General features: G+C 48.9%; 1 protein-coding gene across 1 annotated transcript in view; it reads left to right on the top strand.

The window, feature by feature from the left end:
• The first annotated feature begins 1,421 nt into the window (after window positions 1–1,421).
• LOC142591187 (cytochrome P450 3A6-like) overlaps window positions 1,422–21,200 on the top strand; it is a 40,557-nt gene continuing 20,778 nt past the window's right edge. Inside the window, exons 1-2 of the mRNA XM_075703554.1 lie at window positions 1,422–1,491; window positions 2,966–3,155. Of these exons, the coding sequence (XP_075559669.1) occupies window positions 2,969–3,155 (187 nt within the window). The 5' untranslated portion in view covers window positions 1,422–1,491; window positions 2,966–2,968. The remainder of the gene's footprint in view (window positions 1,492–2,965; window positions 3,156–21,200) is intronic.

Genomic DNA, 21,200 nt, shown 5'->3' on the forward strand with positions numbered 1-21,200 from the left:
GGAAGCGCAACCTTCGTTAACGTACGCGCCTTTCATCTGACTTTCTCTCTACCTCCTGGATTTGCCTTCCTAATTCTGCGTCCGCAAAAACAATGACGGCTGGTGACTTTCTTGCAAAATTTTAGTGTATTATGTTTCCTTCTAAGTATGTGTAGCGTGTCAATTGCAATTACTACTTAACACTTAGTACATCAGCTTTAGCCATAAGGCGCGAATACCTGATCAGGTAGATGACAACGCTTCTCCTGTCGTGCGCTCGCATCTCCTGCCTGAAGATGCGGAAGCCCCTTGCCCAAGGTACTATCGAAATATTCTACTTCAGCGTATTACTACCTTCGCTGTGAGGAGACCTGCCCTAGAAACAACTACAGTCGCACATCAATATCACGAATTGATACTTGCAGCGAAAAACTTCGTGAAATCGTGAATTTTATTTATTCAACACTTTAAACATTTAGCATTAAAAATGAAGTTCTCTAAGGTGCCTGTTTGGGCATTCTGATAGGACATAAATGCACCTTTTTTCGCACAAGACAAGGACAAAGAAAAGGCTGAGACACACACACATTCGCTCGTGTCTCAGCCTCTTCTTCGTCCTCGTGTGTGGCGCAAGAAGCTGCATTCAGTCGCATTAAAGACAACTTTACAAATTCCCAGAGCATTCTGGGTGGATAATATCAGTGCCACCGCGTGCGGTGCAGATCGCTTGAGAGCAAAACCAAAGTTTAAAGGGATACGGATATTGGTCCCGAGCCAAACAAAAAGAAAATTAGTTTCAAAAACAAGGCGGAGCATTCATGCGCACTGCAAAGAGACCACACGAAGTAAGGTTCGCAGATTTTATCGCTCTCGTGCGCTCTGAGGCAAACATTACCAGATCTCACTCGATGACCCCAAACTCGCTGTGACAACGCGAGTGAGTGCTTCACACAGTAACTCGGAAACTTCAGCTATTCACGTCAATGCCATTCGCGCGGGAACAACAAAATGTGCGTAAAAGCACCTTTCATTTCGTCTTGCCGCGGAGACATTGGCGCCAAAAAAGGGTACGGCGCGTGGCCCGCGCCCGGCCGCACGCACGGTGGAGAAGCCATTCAGAGTAGCTTAGAAGAGATTCAGAGTAGCTTAGAGGACATTCAGACTAGCTTAGCGTCTGTACATCACGCACTGTTGACATCACAGCACCTGACATCACGTATTTTGGAATGTTCAGCTGTATTCACAATCGCGCACGGTTTGTGTAGTTATAAAATTATTCTTTTTATATATTCCAGACTCAAGTTGCCGGCCCCTCCCGGTGAAGTCGGTCAAAGGGTTTCCACGCTCGCGATGCTCCTGCAAGCAGCGTTTATTGTAGTTGTGTGCAGCGTTTTCGTTTGGGTGATACGGCGACGTCACCGGCACGGTCTATTTGAAAGGCTTGGTGTACCGGGACCCAAAGCGGATTTGCTATGGGGAAACTGGAAACAACTCAAGAAAGATCGTATTCGGGTGAGCTCCTTTATGTCCTGCATGGGCTAGAAAGAGTCTATACACCTTTCAAACTGTGCGCAGCCAATTTCTGATAGCTCAGGCACCTCGGCGCGAGAATACCGCAAGCTACAGGAAGGGCGCCGTCACTTAACCACTTGGGTAATATATATCCACCAATATCACTTATAGCGGGAGAGTAACGTCACACTTTAATGTGGCGTGCCACATTGGTTGGTGTTATTCACGATGGGACCATTAGAATTACGATATAATGAATAGAAGAAATTGTTTTTTGTGAAAAAAATTAGGTGACCATGAAACCAGCTTCCAGTAAAACAGCGAGATAGTAGCTGTAACCACTTTTTGTTGAACATTTCATGACGACTCGCAGCCTTTATTCTTAATTGTGAATATTTTTAGAGGGTTGAACGGAGAAAAACGCCCTATAGCTTGCAATAGGTTTACATTATTGTTGCCTTAGAATGTGGGTTTGTGATACGCTGAAAAGTGAAATTATTATCTGTAGGTGCTGTTCGCAAAGGACGTTTCGGACAGGCATCATCAATACGTTTACGTTTTTCCATAATTATCCCACAAGCCAATGAAGCTTGCAATAAATTCAACTGGGTCATTAAACGCTGCCAACAAAAGCAGTTCTTGCCTCGATGAAATTACGTCGCTTTGTCGAAACACACGCTCCATTACGTAGCTTCCTAATTGTTAAGCAACTATTGATCTTCACTTGGCCTTCTACTTCTAGCCCTACGGCCGTTACCACAAATACCTTAATGATTTCTTCGAGCAGCCGAGAAATCCGAGTCCAGTAGTATTTGATCGAAGTTGTAATTTCCTTATTTAACGCACACTGCTACTCGGATACGCTGCAACGTGTTCTCCGTTTGCACACATATTGATCCTGCTGATTCAACAGCCCAAGTAATGCCTACAATTCCGCTGATATCTGATGCAAAGTATTCACACATATATCGAGAGACGCAGTTTCCTTATATTCTACATTGTTGCACATTGTGCGTAAATCACCAAGTTTTTCGAGCAAGGGTTCGTGCTTTTTTTGCCACATTGTTATGGGACAGTCTTAGAGAAGGTGCTTGATCGTGTCCTCGCATCCACAGCTGTCGTAAGCAGGACTGTCGAGACTAAGACAGTTGTCCAGGCGGGTTTCGGCACTCAAGGTCTAAAATTCTCTGCTCAAATTCTTAAGAGCCTGTTAATTATACGGCAGAGTTAGAAAATTGCAGAGTCTAGGATCACGTTATTGTGTGAATTTTTCTCACTTTGTTTTTTTATTTGTTTCTTCTATCACATTTTATTCTCTTCAGCACTTACCCTAGCACAGGGTAGCCAGCCTGTGCTACTTGTTAACTTCCCTGTCTTTCCTTCTCTTAATTCTCGCTCTCTCTCTCTTGTACTTAAATAAAACGTGCCTTGTTCTTGTGACGTGAACCAAAATCGACCATACTTCAAACTGCAGGTAATGGATCAGTGGATTCAACAATATGGCAAGGTGTTTGGCATATATTTAGGTGACAGGCCCTTCATGGTTATCACTGATGTGGAGCTCATCAAAGAATGCTTCATCAAGGCTGCCAAGGTATTCCAGGACCGGCCAATGTATGCTATCGATGTGGAACCGTTTAAAAATGGATTGCCATTCTTACGAGGTTAGTACTGCCTTCATAAAGCCTCGTCTTATAGTAACCTGTTCGCACTCGTTCTTTATCTATTCCCCGACATTGTTTTGCGTTCACATATATATATTTATTTACCACAGTTGACCACTTGAATTTGTCATTGCGCGCATCACTGAAGTTATTGCAATGCAGCATAACCTTAAGGAGGCGTGTCCTCTTGGTATTATTATTGCTACCATGCCTTATTATTATTTTTATTTTGAGGTCCCAAAGTGTTCATAAAGGGAAAAAATATCCCTTTCTACACATCCACATATATCGCAATGCTATGGATGTTTCATTCGAAAACTCGCAAGCTAGCACAAATCAGTTCTGGGACCCTGCTGTAGGCATAGCCACCAATAACATCTTATTCATTCAGTCTGAACACACACACACACACACACACACACACACACACACACACATATATATATATATATATATATATATATATATATATTGAAATGGGGTTTATTGCAGCTCGTTCGAGGGATCTTAGGTAGCTCTAGATCACGTGTCCTAGCGCTTCGCATCAACAGCCCGAGCTCGGGAGCCATCCTGGCGACCTAAAGTGATGATACGGTAAGGGGGTTGTGGTACGGCTTCAGGCGGCTGACGTCTCGCGGCCACGGCGGCGTTTGTCCGATGATGGCGTCATCGGTTCGACCACATAATTCACAGGCGAAGTACACGCGACGATCCGGTTCGGACCTTGATATTTCGGAGCAAGCTTTGGGCTAAGGTCTTGGAAGCGCAGCCGAAGCCAGACGTGAGAGTCCACGGCGAAGGACTGTGTGGGCTGATTGTTGTCGTGGCGATCTTTGTGGATTCCTTGGGTATCAGACGTGAACGAGCGAGCCAGTTGGCGGCACTCTTCAGCATGGCGAGCAACTTCGGAAAGAGGGGTGAATTCAGAGGCATCCGGGTGATATGGTAGTACAGTGTCGAAGGTAGTGGATGGTTCACGTCCATAAAGAAGGAAAAATGGTGAGAAGCCTGTGGCAGCCTGAACGGCGGTATTGTATGCGTAAGTGACAAAAGGGAGGGCATCATCCCAGTTGGAATGATCAGACACAACATACGTGGTGAGCATGTCTTCAAGAGTGCGGTTGAATCGTTCCGTTAGACCGTTAGTCTGTGGGTGATACGCCGTAGTGGTGCGGTGAATAGTGCGGCACGCGGCGAGTAGCTCATTAATAACTTCGGACAAGAAGACACGGCCTCGGTCACTGAGCAGTTCTCGCGGTGTGCCGTCCCGTAAGACGAAATACCGTAAGATGAATACGGCGACGTCGCGAGCAGCAGCCGAAGCAAGTGCAGCAGTTTCAGCATATCTTGTGAGGTGGTCTACTGCGACAATTATCCAACGATTTCCGTTAGCACTGCATGGAAGAGGCCCATAAAGGTCAATGCCAACCCGATCAAAAGGACGTGCAGGGCACGGTAAAGGTTGCAGAGGGCCTGTCGTATGAGAAGATGTCTTGCGTCGCTGACAGGCTGCGCATGACCGAATGTACTTGCAGACATAAGAATACATGCCGCGCCAGTAGTACCGCTGGCGGAGCCGCTCGTAGGTTTGCAGGACGCCAGCATGAGCTTGTTGTGGGTCTGCATGGAAATACGTGCATACGTCGGAATGCAAATGGCGAGGGATGACTAACAGCCATTTGCGACCGTCTGGCTGATAGTTTCGGAGGCACAAGATGGCGTCCCGTAGCACGAAGTGGGTGGCTTGGCGACGAAGGACTCGAGGGCATGTAGATGTTGAAGAACTGCTAAGAATGTCAATGAGAGACACAATCCACGGATCTTTTCTCTGTTCAGACGGCATGTCAGTAACAGCAAGCGCACCAACGGGGCACTCTATGGATGAAGGTGGCGTTTTGTCGGATCGCATGGGCGAACGGGAGAGCGCATCTGCATCAGAATGTTGGCGCCCGTACCGATAAATTACTCGAATGTCAAATTCTTGGAGCCGAAGAGTCCAACGTCCAAGACGCCCCGACGGGTCTTTCAGTGATGCAAGCCAGCAGAGCGCGTGGTGGTCTGTCACAACGTGGAACGGACGGCCGTACAAGTAAGGGCGAAATTTGTTTAAGGCCCAAACTATAGCCAAACATCCTTTTTCCGTGACAGAATAATTGGATTCTGCCTTCGTGAGAGCACGACTCGCATATGCAACCAACTATTCTGGAAAGCAAGGCTGCCGTTGTGCAAGGACGGCTCCAAGACCAACGCCGCTGGCGTCGTTATGAACTTCAGTCGGTGCACTCGGGTCGTAGTGGCGTAGAACAGGCGGTGAGGTAAGCCGACGACGCAAAGTGGTGAAGGCTTGGTCACATGCCGGAGTCCAGTCGCGAAGGTCACCAGGACCAGCCAGGAGCTTCGTCAGGGGAGCGATGATGCAGGCAAAATTGCGCAAAAAGCATCGAAAAGAAGAGCAAAGACCGACAAAACTTCCGAGCTCTTTCACTGTAGTCGGCCGCGGAAATTCTGCGACAGCATGAAGTTTGTCAGGGTCGGGAAGGACGCCGTCTTTGGACACGACATGGCCAAGTAAGGTCAGCTGGCGGGCTCCGAAGCGGCACTTTTTCAAGTTAAGTTGAAGGCCGGCGATGGTAAGGCAAGTAAGGACTTCGCGTAGACGAGCGAGGTGAGTGGTGAAATCAGGGGAGAAAACTACCACGTCGTCTAAATAACACAAGCACGTCTTCCATTTTAGGCCTCGTACAACATTGTCCATCATCCTTTCGAATGTCGCGGGTGCATTACAGAGGCCGAATAGCAACGCTGTAAACTCATACAGGCCATCAGGCGTAATGAAAGCTGTCTTCGAGTGGTCGGATTCATCCACTGGCACTTGCCAATAGCCCGATCGCAAGTCCAAAGAAGAAAATAATTCGTCACCATGAAGACAATCCAGGGCGCCACCTATGCGCGGTAGAGGATAGACATCTTTTCGTGTAATCTTGTTGAGGCGACGATAGTCCACACAGAAACGAATCGAGTCATCTTTTTTCTTAATGAGTACTACAGGAGACGACCAAGGGCTGCAGGATGGCTTGATAACACCACGTTCAAGCATGTCTTCAACTTGCTCGGCGATGACACGACGCTCGGTGGATGACACGCGGTACGGACGCTGGCGTAATGGTGCGTGATGTCCCGTATCAATGTGGTGAGAGACGGTACTTGTGCGGCCTAATGACGCTTGGTTGCAGTCAAAAGAGGCGTGAAAATCATTTAAAAGAGTAATAAGCCGCTCACGTTGTGTTGGCTCGAGGTCATCGGCAATAGAGGGACAAAAAACATCCGGTGATACTCGGTTAGATGGCACATGGGGTGCCAGTGCTGTTACGTTGGCAGTATCCACGTCGTCGGGAACAGGGCAATGCACAATAACGTCAGCGTCCACAGTCTGGATAGTACCAATAGTCTCGCCAGAGTTCAAAGCTAAAGTGTACGATTTTGGGTTAGAAATCAGTATTTCAGCAGCCCCACGGTGAACCGTGAGGAGGGCGAAAGGCAACAATATAGGCTGGCGACGAATGAAGACGGCAGTGGGTGAAAACATGATCGTCGCTTCGGCAAGCGATGCGCATGAAAGAGGGACAAATACCGCGCTGTGAGGGGGAAGGTCAGTATCTGAAGCTACACAGATCCTGGTAACATCCTGAACTTGAAAGTCGTGAGATGGCGAATCGCACAGAACGGAGAACTGAATCTCAGCACGTGCACAATCAATGACGGCGTGATGGCGCGACAGAAAATCCCAACCGAGAATCACATCGTGGGAGCAACAAGTTAACACAAAGAAATCAATCGAATACAAAATGTCTCGAATCAGCACCCTGGCAGTGCACATAGCGACTGGCTGAACTTGTTGTGCACAGGCTGTTCTACGCAATAGTACCGCAGGCATCATGGTCACGTTCCGTAATTCGCGGCAAAGTTTCTCGCTAATCACGGATACAGCAGCACCTGTATCGACGAGCGCAAGACATTTGATGCCATCAACGGACACTTCAATAACGTTAGCGGGGGAAAAACGAGGACTTTCATGTTCCGACGATGACGCAGTTCGTGCCTCAGGAACTGCGGAAATCAGTTTTCCGCCTCAGTAGTGCTGGCACTGGGCCAACGACGAATGGGTGAGAGTGAGCGCCGACGAGAGGAAGGCGAGCGACGAGTACCGTACAGCTGTGACTGCGGTGCTGGTAAGTCATCAGCAGCGTAGACTTCCGGTGGTAGTCGCTGAGGCATACGGAAGCTGGAGCTGGGTGGTCGCGCGGTGCCGACGAAGGCCGGCAAGCGCCGGCGGCAGAAGCGCGCTACATGTCCCGGTGTACCGCAGGCATAGCATATTGGGCGGTTGTCAGCAGTGCGCCAAGGATTTGTACCTTGCTGCTGTGCGCTGAAAAGGGGAGCCACCGGCTGGCGAGGCGAAGGTGGATGAGAGAACACCGGCTGGAGAGGCGCTGAAGGCGGAGGAGAGAATCCCAGCAGACGAGGCGCCCGTGCAACGGCTTCAGCATACGTCAGAGGCGCGGCCACGGGAGCCGGCTGACACGGAGGTAGGAGAGCTTCGGTCACTTGCTCTTGAATTACCTGTCGGATTGCTAGAGCCAAATTTTGAGAAGGCTTCTCCGTGGTCGGAGAGCTGTCGCGCGACCTCCTCGCGCACAAATTCTTTTATTTGCGTCAGTAAAGTTGTGTGGTTGTCGCCAATAACCAATGCTGCTAACGAATCTTCCGTAGGCGTTGGGCGCCGAGCTAAGATGCGTTGTTTCCGTAGCTCGTCAAAACTTTGGCACAAATTGATAACTTCGGCCCCGGTACGCAGATCCTTCGCTAACAACATTTGAAACGCGTCCTCATCAATGCCTTTCATAATGTGTTTTATCTTGTCCTGTTCTGCCACTGACGGATTCACGCGTTTACACAGTTCAATCACATCTTCGATGTAACTTGTGAACGTTTCACCGTGATGTTGCGCGCGCCCCCGTAAGCGTTGTTCTGCGCGAAGCTTGCGCACAGCGGGGCGCCCGAACACTTCTGTGAAAGTTGTCTTGAATCTGCTCCACGTTGTGAAATCGTGTTCGTGGTTTCGGAACCAGAGGTTCGCGGCGCCGGTTAAGTAAAACAGCACGTTGTGCAACTTGGTGACGTCGTCCCACTTGTTATGCTGGCTCACCCGTTCGTAAGATGACAACCAATCCTCCACGTCATTATCATCGGTGACGCTAAAGATGGCAGGATCACGCTGGCGCAATGCACCGGAAACGATGACCGTCGGAGGCTGTGGTGCATCTTCCTGGGTGGTTTCGTCAGGCATGGTCGCAGCAGTCGGTAGCGTCCGGCTTCGGAGTTCCCGTTTTCAAGGTTACCCCGCAGCTCCACCAAATGAAATGGGGTTTATTGCAGCTCGTTCGAGGGATCGCAGGTAGCTCTAGATCACGAGTCCTAGCGCTTCGCATCAACAGCCCGAGCTCGAGTCTCGCGCCGCAGCGGTGGCAGTCCGCACTGTGCCACATCCATATTACCCACTACAATATATACACATATGTATAAAGCAGCATTATTTTATACGTGCCACGAAAGTGACGTGAGGCTGAGTCTCTTGATGTGGCCGGCGCTGTCCCTTTAGCTTATTTACCATTCATGCCCCTTGCGTCCCCTTGACACATATATTCTGGGGTATTGGCTGAGAATGGAAGGGTACCCATATCATCTAGGCAGCACAGGAGTGGTTTGTTCGGGCGCCATACCAAGCGACCCGAGTTGTCTACTTGGCCAGACAGCAACCGGCAGCAAGTTGTCTAGTATGCGACACCCAGTAGCTCATATTGTTTCTTCGCCAGAGGCAGCAGTGAGCATAAGCCTACCGGGTCAAGCTAGTAAATAATTGGGGCCACTGGGTAGGGGGAAGATGCTGGATACATAACAAAAACTCGGTGATGTTCCCAAAAAATGCTAATCGCCGAAATATGTGTTCCAAGGTATCTGAATGGCGTAAGCGAAGCTTTGATTTATAGCTTGTTCCTAGGATAGTTGGTTCGTACTTGATTAAGCCATTGCATTGCGCATAAAAGCGAACAAAGAGAGCACCAGACCAGACACAGTGAAGGCTACACTCACAAATGATTTATTTCAGTCCCCGAGAAAACACACAGGAGTGCACAATAAATTGTGCATACCCACAGGGCCTTTGCGGCAAAGAAAAATAATCAAAAGGCCACATCTCGCTTCCATATATACACACAGAATTATCGCTGACGCAATCTGTGCATCTTCTCGTGTTGTAGAAGGCTTTAAGAAATGAGCGTGCAGTAGGTTCCTTGCTTATGCCCAGAATAATAATCTCGCGAAACCGGAACGAAGTTCGCACTTACAGGTGTGAACTTCGTTTTCGCGATAACCTCTATTTGCATTTGATAACCTCCACCGAATCAAAGCCCTTCCTGCTTTCTAGGAGGTTACATTGGTTTGCTTTCAAAGCAAATAGCATTGCGCACCTTAGCAGGTCCTTCTTATCTAATTCGCGGCCAAGACGCGAGGAGCCGGCAGAAGTGCAAGGGTCGTAAATTACCCACACCGATGCCATGGTTCCACCGATCTTCCTCCTTTAATGGATCCCCATACCTCGATATGAGGGTATGTGCCATGTGAAGACGAAGTGGACAGTAGTATTATGGCGCTCCCACAGCCAGTGCGTGGAAGACGATGAGAAAAGAATAAAACAGCGAGCCTGGTGAACGGTGTTGTCTCTGTTGCTCCTTTACAATGAAGCAAGTGCGCAACGCGGAGCGATCGGATCTTAAACCACCTCCATCCGCGATCCTTCGAAGCGGTCGAGTCCTTTTGCACTCGCAGTCGGTACCGGCCGGGGACAGCGTCCAAGCCTTCACGGCAGCTCCTTGGCAGGACTGCAACGCAGGCCTTGCCCGTGCCTTGTCTACATCGACATCCGAGCAGCTAAGGTATGCCATCCACGTGGCCTTGGACATGGATCCTCCCAGTCTTGAGTGCCTCCTGCGGCCAAGGAACGCTATCCACACTCCCCATGCCGCGGATTACTGTACCAGGACACCATGTACCTTTGGGCCATCAAGGGATGCCGTTCGTGGTTCCTTCGTCACTGGTCCGGCTGCCACGAGTACTGTGGTCACTGCCGCTCCCTCAGTTTGCGCGGTTCCGCCCCTGGATCAATGGTGGCTCAGTCGGCAGCTCGGCGGACGTCTTCCGAGCCGTCTCGCTGCTGTCGCACCAACTGAAATCCATCGTTTCAGCTACCCTCGGTTTCTCGCCTGTAACCTATGCATCACCGGCCGCCTCAAGCTACCGGATTGCACCGATTTCCGAATGACCCCATGCTGTGGGTGCAAGCAGCCAACGTGCTCAGCGCTCGCAATACCTGGCCCGACAACACGATATAGCCATTGCAGCAGGGCGTTTTCGAGAGAAAGGTACAGAAAATGATAAATAAAAGATAGGGATGTTAACCAGGACTGAGCGCGGTTGGATACCCTACACTGGCGAAAACGAAAAGGGGAGGGAAATAATAAAAGAATAAGAGAAAGTCCACTGGGGATATCGATCAGTCACTCAGGCCGGATCACAGACGGTGACTCAGTCCAGCAGCTTTCAAATATCGATGCAGCGCTTTTGTGGCCTTTTGTAGCTACGATATGCGAGGTCATGGTCCCAAGATCTTGTATAAGGTCAACTGTTTTCTATCTAACTGATTCAGAGCTGTGTAGAGCTCATGTCTTTCATTTTCAAAGGATGGGCAATAACACGCCAGATGTTCTATAGTCTCCTCGACACCGGAGGCATTGCAATTGGCCATATCAGCCATTCCAATTAAATACGTATATGCATTGGCGAATACAATGCCCAAGCGCAAGCGGCAAAGCATTGTTTCATCATTAAGCGGAAGCCCGGATAACAGCCGCGGTTGCATAGATGGGTCGAGGGAATGCAGTTGATGCTGGGTGAATTCAGGAGTGCGTCACTTCTCCACTGTCATACGGTGCGCTAGCTTGCTTAAGTTTTGGGCTGCGTCAGTCCGCGATAAAGGTAGAGGAACAAGCGTTGCTCCTTCGTCTGCTTTCCTAGCAGCTTGGTAAGTGAGTTCGGTGCCAGAGGTACCGCAATGGCCAGGCAGCCACTGAAGCAGGACGTCGTGTTCTTTCGCTATGACATGATGGTGCATTTCTCATATCTCCGACACGAGTTGCTCACAGGACCCGCGACGAAGAGCTGAAAATATTGTAAGGCCGCCTTCAAGTCGCAGAATATTGGCCACCGACGAACCCGGTGGTTGTTATTATAATCAACGGTACCTCGGAGGGCATTAAGTTCCAAACCGGTCGATGTTGTGGCGTGAGAAATCTTGTATAGGATGCTTATTGATCGCGATGGTATAACCACTGTGCCGGTGGAGCTGGTCTGAATATAAATGTGGACGCGGTCAAACTAGAAAGTGTGCGAACAATCTCGAGCTGCTTGCCTCAAAGCCAAAGTAGACAGGTGAGTCTTCTTTCTTATACCTGGAACTGCAAGACGCACTTGAGGTTGTTTTCAATACCACACAGCTGTCCCTGGACACTATCTAACTTTGAGCCTTTAAGGGATGGCGTTCGCGCTCTCCCGGCCATGTTTTCCACTGAACAGCTGAATCCACACACACACACACACACACACACACACACACACACACACACACACACACACACACACACACACACACACACACACACACACACACACACACACACACACACACACACACACACACACACACACACACACACACACACACACACACACACACACACACACACACACACACACACACACACACACACACACACACACACACACACACACACACACACACACACACACACACACACACACACACACACACACACACACACGCACACACACACACGCACACACGCACACACACACACGCACACACGCACACACACACACACACACACACACACACACACACACACCCGCACACGCACGCACGCGCCGCCACACACGCCTTGGCCCCTTCGAGGTGGAGCCAAAGCGTGGGACACTACGAAGGTATCAAGTACCGCTCCTGGCCAGTATGGAGCGCAGTATTGCTTGCTGTTTTCCACCGGCTCGCGTATGCCTGCGATGAGCCCGACCAGCACCGCTTATCGACTGGACCTCGTAAAATACACCGCTTTCACGAAACAGTCGTGGCCAGTCGTGCCCAGCCGCCGTTGGCTCCACGCCAGACGTTGGGGAGCGCATGGCGACCACCGCTCTCGTGCCGTCCAAAGTCCGCTCGGCGCATCGCAATCCACCACATCGGCTCCACCACATCGCATAACATCGCAGCAGATCGCCATACTGCTTCGACTTGGCAGTCTCCGCCAGCCGAGCCGCTACGAAGGCAATCCAGTGAAGCTCGGGAGCTTCACTGGATTGCCTCCGTAGCGGATTGCCTCCGAGCTGCACCCGGCAATGTTTTAGTCGATGCGCTCGCAGCCTGATCCGTAGTACACTGCGGATGCGTGCCGTTTCTTTTTTCACCGAGGATCTAGCCCTCTGTGCGGGCATGCGACACTAAACCATCACGTTTAGAGGTCGTCACCACTTTCAGTCCGCAGCAGTCGGTGAAGCGGCTGCGGAATTCATGAACGCCGGGGCACATGTAGGCACCAGATCCTTTAGTACTTGAAGCGCTAGCGCTCCATGAATCTGATATGTGCACGGATCGTATCAGGAGTAAGTCTCCGGACTCGTCGTATGCTAAAATGTCAACGTAATCATTGGCCGAATGCGTGGCTGTTGGCTCCGCACTGAGTGAGGAATCGCCGAAGGAAGTGAAGGCAGATAAACACGGTTGAGGTCATCTTCTTCAAAGAGCTGCCCGTACGCGCAAGAGACAGCAAGAAGCGCTGGTTAACACCACAAGAAACCATCGCGAGAAACAAGAGACGCGCAACGCATGCGGTATTTCATCGTGCTCGGCCGATTGGAGCTCATCGGCGAGCCTTGATCAGTCAGCGGTAACGCTGGGAAGAAGCACCTGACAGTTAGGCAAAGCGGCTGTTCACTCTACAGCATCTCGTTCGGTACGTGCTTCACTGGGACGTCATAATCTTCAGCGAGACGTGTCACCCGCGCACAACAGCCAGTGCCGCCCGCAAGAGAAACTGGTCGCGCGCTGGACGGCTCCACACTGACGACTTCAGTCCCAGTAGCTTAGTAACAAGGGCCACACCGCGTGCCAGCTAGGGAGTGCCAGCGGGGGGGGGGGGGTGTCAGCCATGTCTGGAGGCCCACTCTTTCCGCCACCTTGATTGGGCGTAAATGGTGAAGAATGCTCAGGTAACCAGCAGCCCGAGCTCATGTACACAATGTACCAGATGTGTAGTGCCGCAGAATGGTCGGCTGCAGCTTCGTCAATATCCTACGTAATAATTGCAGGAAAGTGCGAGCAAAAAAATTCAGTAGGGGCTGCTAAACTACTCGCCTGAGCGGAACGTTTCATGTGCGGTGCGCTCGTGCGGTTCTCTTATGTCCCGCCATGGTTTGTCTGTTGTCAGCATGTATACAGTGTTGTACTTATCAGTTTTTATCGTTTGTATTGATTTGGTATGAGTTTCGTGGTGTTGAATAAGAGTACTGTCATCTAGTCATAGCTAACCGTATCTTTGTCACTTTTTTGTTATTGTCACGGTGGCGTCCCAGAGAGCTGGGTGTTCAAACCTATTCTCTTTAACCTAACTGTAGTTGGCCCTGCTGAAATACTTCCCAAGACAATTCACCTACCAATGTCCTCTGATCATATTTGTCTGTTGTCTTATGCGATGACTCTTCTTGAATTGCGTGCAAGAATTCAGTGGGCATATCATATTGACCGCAAAAAAGACGGGGACAGAGGGAGAGAACACATCATATGCAGTAAATACCAACTAGGCCAAAGCGATGTACTTCTGAATTCAGTGGGCAGCCACCGGAACTTGTTAGTACCTCTGCAAACAAGGAAGGCCTCGTTGTTTCCATTGAAAAATGCGCGTTAATCGCGTTTACGCGCAATCCCATGACACCGTATCCTGCTTCTCTCAATGGCCAATGTATCAAATACCAGAAGTCTGACCGCTTCTTAGGTGCGATTATTGAGAGCGACCTTTCATTTAGCTCTCACTGCATCTACCTGAAGCGGAGACTAATTTCGATTGTACATATATTAAAATTCCTGTGCGGAAAAACCTGGGGCACTTCGGTAACGTGCATGCTGCATCTGTACAGGGCAATGTTTCTGGTCTTTTTACGGTATAGTTTGGCGGTTTTGGCGAACAAATATAAAACAAATATTCTTACCCTGGAAAGTTTGCAAAGCCAGGCTCTGCGAATGTCTTGGGCAACGACGATGCGCTTAGACTCACGCAAGAAACATGATTGCTAGATACTACTTGGTTACAACATATTCAACGACGAACCACCTTAAAGCCCACATTACCCAGTCACTATACTGCTGCTTTGCCAGCCCAAGGACTTGAAGCAACATTTTCCAAACTTCTTGCGACACATCAAGGCTACCTTCCGTCGGGCTTTACGCAGCAGCAAGGCCACTGTAATCTTGTGGTGCCTACGACAACCGCAAGTACACCTCACGATTCTCTGAATTACGAAGACCCGTCATTCTACAGTGGCTCTACGTCAGTTCACACTTTCGCTACTGAAAGAGGCATGTGAACAAAAAACGCACATTTACACAAATGCATCTGTCTCAGCTCCCAGCTTCACAGGCACCGTTATCTTCCCGGCCCTAGAAGTGACAATTACGTTCAAAGTGTCCCATATAACGACCTCTACGGCAACATAACTTGCCGCTCTACGTACCGCTTCTACTTAGATCGCACAAGCCAAATCTCCAAAGTGGGTCGTGCTCCAGGCAGCCTTCAGAGTTTCCATTCAGCCTTACGACTCACGACCCATGAACAACTGCTGTTTGAGAGGTTATCTATCAAGCCCTCGTAAACGGACATGACATCTTCTTCCAATGGTTTCCGGGGCGTTGTGGTGTCGTCGGAAATGGCCTTGCTGATGATGCTACCCGGTCAGTCCATAAAAAACCCTGACAATTCCTACACCCTTATCAAGAACAGACGCTGCAAGAGGCCTTCGTTTACTTGCTCTAACCGAGACTGAAACTTTGTGGAACACCCCGAATTTCTCCAACTGCCGTCTCCACCGGCCGCATCCTACACTGACGCTGCAGATTCCATCGAAATTCTCCCACCGTGATGCAACTTTACTGTGCCGCCTATGGTTAGGGATGGCTTTTACGAAATCCTACGCATTCCTTATTGGAATGACCGAAACACCAATCTGAGACACAAGCAATTGTGAAGAAACAATCCAGCACGTGTTGTGTTTTTCTAATCTCTAAGACAACGAAAGTGACGTTGTTCGGAGGGTGTTAAACCGACTAGACAACAGACCGTATTTAGAGACTAAGATTCTCGAACCATGGCCCGACGGATCGCAGGCTTTCAAAGAGACGCGGGAACTGCTGGGTTCGTAAGATCGATTGGCCTCAGTGAGCGATTATTATAGGCGTGATGTTATGAACAACCGCCCGTATTCACCCTTATAGTACCTTATTCCCTCCTTATCCTTTTCTTTCTTCCCTTAAACTCCTTCCACATTGTAGAGTAGCCAACCGGACGTGCATCTGGTTGACCTTCCTACCGTTCCTTTCTTCTTTTCCTCCTTCTATTCCTGTTGTTCTTGTTGTGTGACTTCATGTCACAAATACAGTGCCCTGTTTCAGCTTCACAGAATTTTACGAAAAGGTTAATTTGCGGGGATATTTCCCGATATTTTATCAGGTGACGCGTCTTCGTGACCACAAGAAACTCGGTACCGTGCAAAATATGGCAGATAATTAATAATTCTATCTTATATAACTGCTTAATTAACTATAGAGCAAACATTGCCGTTCGGGAATTAAGGACATAAAGTGACATTATTAACTCAGCAAAAAATTATGCAGACCCCACGCACTGTGGGAATCGATGTGATCGAAGCTTTCCGTGCCGGATGCTTTGATTGACGATAATTAGCGGTGATGTTGACGGCTAAAGCTTAATTTCTTCAACGTTTAGGCTAGCGTGAGAGTAGTGAGTTGATGTTAAACGTTACCTTGCGTGCACCACTGCTGTTTGCCTGCGTAGTACACAGAACCCAAAGGGAGATGTGTTTGCTTGAGGCGTTGATGTGCGCCATATTTTATAACCTCGGAGCGTTTGAGCGTTGTCATTTCCTCACATGGCATATCGCATTGTGGCAGCAGCATTAAACTTGAATTGGGATTATGAGGCTGTGCGTGCCAAAACTACACTCGGATTATGAGGCAAGCCGTTGTGGCGCACTCCGGAATAAATTTGACACCGTAATGTTCCTTTAACCTGTCCTAAAATCTAAGTTAACGTGCGTTTTCTATTTCGCCCCCGTCGAAATGCGGCTGCCGCGATTGGGATCAAATACACGACCTCTAGCAATGCCATAGCCGCAAAGCTAACATGGCGGATACAGAAGTGTTGATTTGACGGTCAACTGCTTCCGTGGTGTCTCCTGGATACTGCGGTGCGCTTTAATTAATGCGGCTCTGCATCTGCACGCCCTGTGTAAGTTGCCCGCTTGACATATTTGCATGGCCTTTATTTTTCAGAAATAGCAGCAACGTACTGTACTGTACCTTGAACTTAAGCTTAACCTGTTTTGCCTTGTCACGTCACCTCCTCCCCTCTCCTATATGGGAACTAACTCTTCTCCTCCCTCTTCTTCCTTCCCTCCTCAGCTTCTCCTCTCTACAGTTCTATATGCGTCCCCTCTGGCCTCACACAATGCTTCTGAGGGGAGTCACGGATAATTACAGTTGTCATGCGGCTAATGTCACGACGGCCAGGGCGCTCGAGAGGGCATTGTGCACATTCGACGTGGGGGGGGGGGCGAGATAACGAGTTTCTGCAGGCGCATCTCCTCTCTGACTCACACCTGTCATCTGCCCACCTTTTCATCGGGCGAGGTGGAAGGATGCGCGGCAAGCATTTCCTCCTCTCTGGCTTGTGTGATCAGGCGCAGCGCTGCTTGAAAGTATTGCTGTCGCGTGTTGCGGAAGGATTTCCAGATCTTTTAGATCCTACTTTGTGAAATTTCCGCAATATCTGTTCGTATAAGGTCGCCAAGGAAGCTTTCCGGTGCATCGGCAACTACAGTACGTGGAAATATCTTTTGGGGGTGCAAACACGCGACGAGCATTATCAGCCGCTGTGTGTTTATGTATTTTGAACTATTTTGGGCATATCGGTTTTAATTGAACGAAGAGAACCGGTGTCTCTGCATTACCAGAAGAGCGCATGCTCGTGTACGGCCAACCACGAGACACCTAAGTGGCAGGCACTATCAAATATTTGGGTTAGACCGGCATCCTTCTGACGCATTTCAAGTCAAGTGGGCTTGAAATCACTATATGTCTGCGCTAGCCTTTAGCATGAGGCCGATGGCGCTGTTCAACACGGCGATCACTGCGGTTAGTTAACCAGCATAATAGATATGTAAGCTTTGTGCTTCGGCATTGGCTTCTTGCCCTGTAAAGCCATAATAACCGAGATAGATAGCATAAAAAGAATGTGACGGTTATTTTCGAGGACAAAATTTCCGTAAGACATTTGAGTACCTCGTAGAGAACGGAACGAAGTGAACCGAAAAAAAGTCGGTTGTCATTCTCTTTCTCGAAAAAGAAAGAAAAACGGGCTAACGACACAGTACGACCACGCATAGTCACGCCTCACAACGTTTATAGATCTATAAACATTGATGCGGCATGCTTGGACCATGCACAATATGGAAATAAGATATCTGTAATCCAGCACCTACCACTGCCAAGGATGCTTGCACTGTTCGTAAACGGTCGTTTTGCTGGGCATGTATAGTTCACACTCTAAGGTATGGTGTTATTACAAATTAAAACAATATTATTCATGGATGGGAACCTCATCCAGAGAACCAAGCGGCCACGCAATGTAATATGCAGATAAGAGTTTCAACGCTTTTCAAAATACAACAGCACGGCTCAGGACTATCGTAGCAGAACGGTACCTACGCTGTTACGATCGTCGCGCATGTTTCATTGCTACTAAACCACAGCTCAGAACTAGATGATAATACTGCAGTAAGGTCACATTAGTGAAAGGAACTTTCATAAATGCACAATTGATCTCCTAGGCTGCTTGTGGGCTCATACGCGCACACATCGCGCTACGTGCTCCGTCCGCCTCAACGCCCGCAGAAAATCTGGCCATACCGACTTAAAACACTTCAGTAAGTCTCACAGAACCGTTTTCTACGCAGCAGGTGCCACGTCATACTATATAGATCGCACGAGCACGAAAACAAACGCTGGAAACTACCGCCGAGCGTATACCTGCCATGCAAAACGGAGTGCTCGCCCAATCCTGGGGCCCTATAACGTAAAACTATACCAATATATTTCTATTCCAATCTCCTGACGTCAAATTTGCGTAACCACCAACGCAAGCACCGGGCGGTCACCCGCAGGGTTGTCTGAACAGACCAATCAAACGCTCTCCTCGTTCATAGGTGGTCACTTTTGTTTGCTTGAAAAACGAATAACATTGCGTACACTGAGCGGCTTGTCGTATCTAATTGGCTGACAAGAGGCGAGGAGAACGCTCAAGTGGAGAGGGATTCAATGGGGCCGAGCCACTGCACTGAAAGTCGATAACCGGATGAAGAGGATGGTGCCGGCGTCTACGATTGGTCGGCTTTCTCTTACTTGGCTTGCGGTGGCTGGTCGAAAATCGCGACGGCATGCAACGGAAGCTCAAGAATGACGCTAGAACGGACCCTCAGCAAAGAAGAGTTGACAGAATGAGGGGGTAAACGTGCCGAAAGTGCTCGGAAACGTTACACGGCCACGCAAGAAGTTTTATTATACGCAAATACACCCATGCTATCCGGCAGGTGCGAATAGCCAGCGTCTGAGTGATCAGCGGCAGCCATCTTCTGTTCCTTTAGGAACGGGGCAGCCGGCGGCTATTCCGAAGGAAATGCAGTTTTGTTGGGCATAATAATGCATCGTTATCGCGTACACGTCACTTTGACGAGGTGAGTTCTTGCGGTTTTGTGACGTCGCGTGACAGGCAGGTGAAGTGGGTGCAGCCCGAAAGCTTTTTACCAATAGCCGAGGGCTAATGGCGAAAAGGGGTCGAATCAGAAATAACTGTTTTTCTTTTTTCTGTCACAGCATGCATAATCAGTGTGTACACATCATATCAGATGGGGAAGTGTCGCGGTTTTCGTGACGTCGCGTGACAGACAGGTGATGTGGGGGTGGTCGAAAAAAGTTTTTGACCAATCGTGGAGGGATGATAGCAGAATTGGAATAGAAAAGTTTGGAATAGTTTTACGTTATAGCGCCCCTGAATGCAGACTATTCATTGATTGTGCCACTGCGTAGCAATATGGTGGCGCCCATGAAAAAATGATTTGAATACACGCTCTGCGCCACTCCCTGACGTAGCGTGCGCGACAGCAGCAACCCACAGCAGCAGTGGGAAAGTCGACGGAAGATGCAAAGAAAGCCTCGGTTTAAAATTTTCTTAACGTCGCCTTGGGTGCTAGAGCCTGCAGTATACTTTGACACTGCGCGCGGCCCACTATGACCGTACGGAAAGAAATAAGAAAAAGCGCACCAGTGAGGTCGATATCTCTACCCTCTCTATTGCAAGTGCAGACCAAGAGTAGCGCAAGCTTTCGCTGGCAGGGGCTTCATCGGGACCTCATTTTTTGCATGATGGCGTCAGGAATCGACGCGGAGCGTGCTCTATTCCGTTTGCAATCTTGTGGCACTGTCGCCGCTCGGATGATCACGTTTTCCAGTAGCAGTAAGTAAAGAAAGGCTTTATGGACCACTATGCAGAGAAATCGTAATTGCCATAGCATCGGCGCCCGCGCAGCAAGAAGGCAGGTGGCGTTCCTAAAAGGGTGGAGAGATCAGCGTCACTGGCACGATATTTTTTTTCTTTTGGGTTGAGTACAGTAGAGTTAGGCGTTGTTTGTGCGGGCCCGGCTGCATGAAACTGCAAAAGAAGTTGCAGTTTCGCCAGCAAGGCGAAGCGTCCATTGCGATGGTAAATTATTAGGCAGCTTAACGAAGTTAGGATGGTAGTTTTATCGGTCTTGTAAACGTGTTACCATTCGCCTACTAACTAAATTACCAAGCATGGGGTCACGCGCGCACCAGAAAGGATGAACACATCTCACTCGATGACCCGGAAACTCACTGTCAAAACACTTGAGTGAGGAAAGGTGGCAGCAGCGGTGAGTGAATTGGCCTTCGTGCTGCCTAACACTTAAACGGGTTTTATGTGGGGTACAACATACGTTTATAATAAATGAGAAGGTACAAGGAAGCTAGGAAGCCGTGGGTAACACGAGAGATGTGTAAAAGTATGCAGAAACGTGACAAATTATTTTATACATTTATTCGCTACAGGTATCCTGCGATATTAGGTTAATACAAGAAAATAAGAAAAAGTTGACTTCGAACCTGAACAAAGCTACAAAGAGGTATTATGAACGCATGTTTTCAACGGTATCAGCCGATCCAAAGAAATTATGGAAAGCAGTTCGCAGGTTTAAAGTACAGGAAAACACAAACTGGCATACGCTAACGTTCGAGAGTACCGAATACAGTGAAACTTTCTTGGCCAACAAGTTCAATTATTATTTTTTACATGCTGGTGGGACATCTCGTTTAGTAGTTAATTTATGTAATCTGAAAAATATGCAAACAACGGGAGCTCCAATTCCATTTTCCTATAACCTCGCACTGAATGGCAGTATTTCCCTTCTTAAGGTCTTGAAAAAGGATACTGCAACAAGGACAGATAACAAATAACCAGAAACAATCGTAGCGGTTGCTGATATCCTCTCTGTCCCATTATG

The sequence above is a fragment of the Dermacentor variabilis genome, chromosome 8 (assembly GCF_050947875.1).
Source record: "Dermacentor variabilis isolate Ectoservices chromosome 8, ASM5094787v1, whole genome shotgun sequence".
NCBI lineage: Eukaryota > Metazoa > Arthropoda > Arachnida > Ixodida > Ixodidae > Dermacentor > Dermacentor variabilis.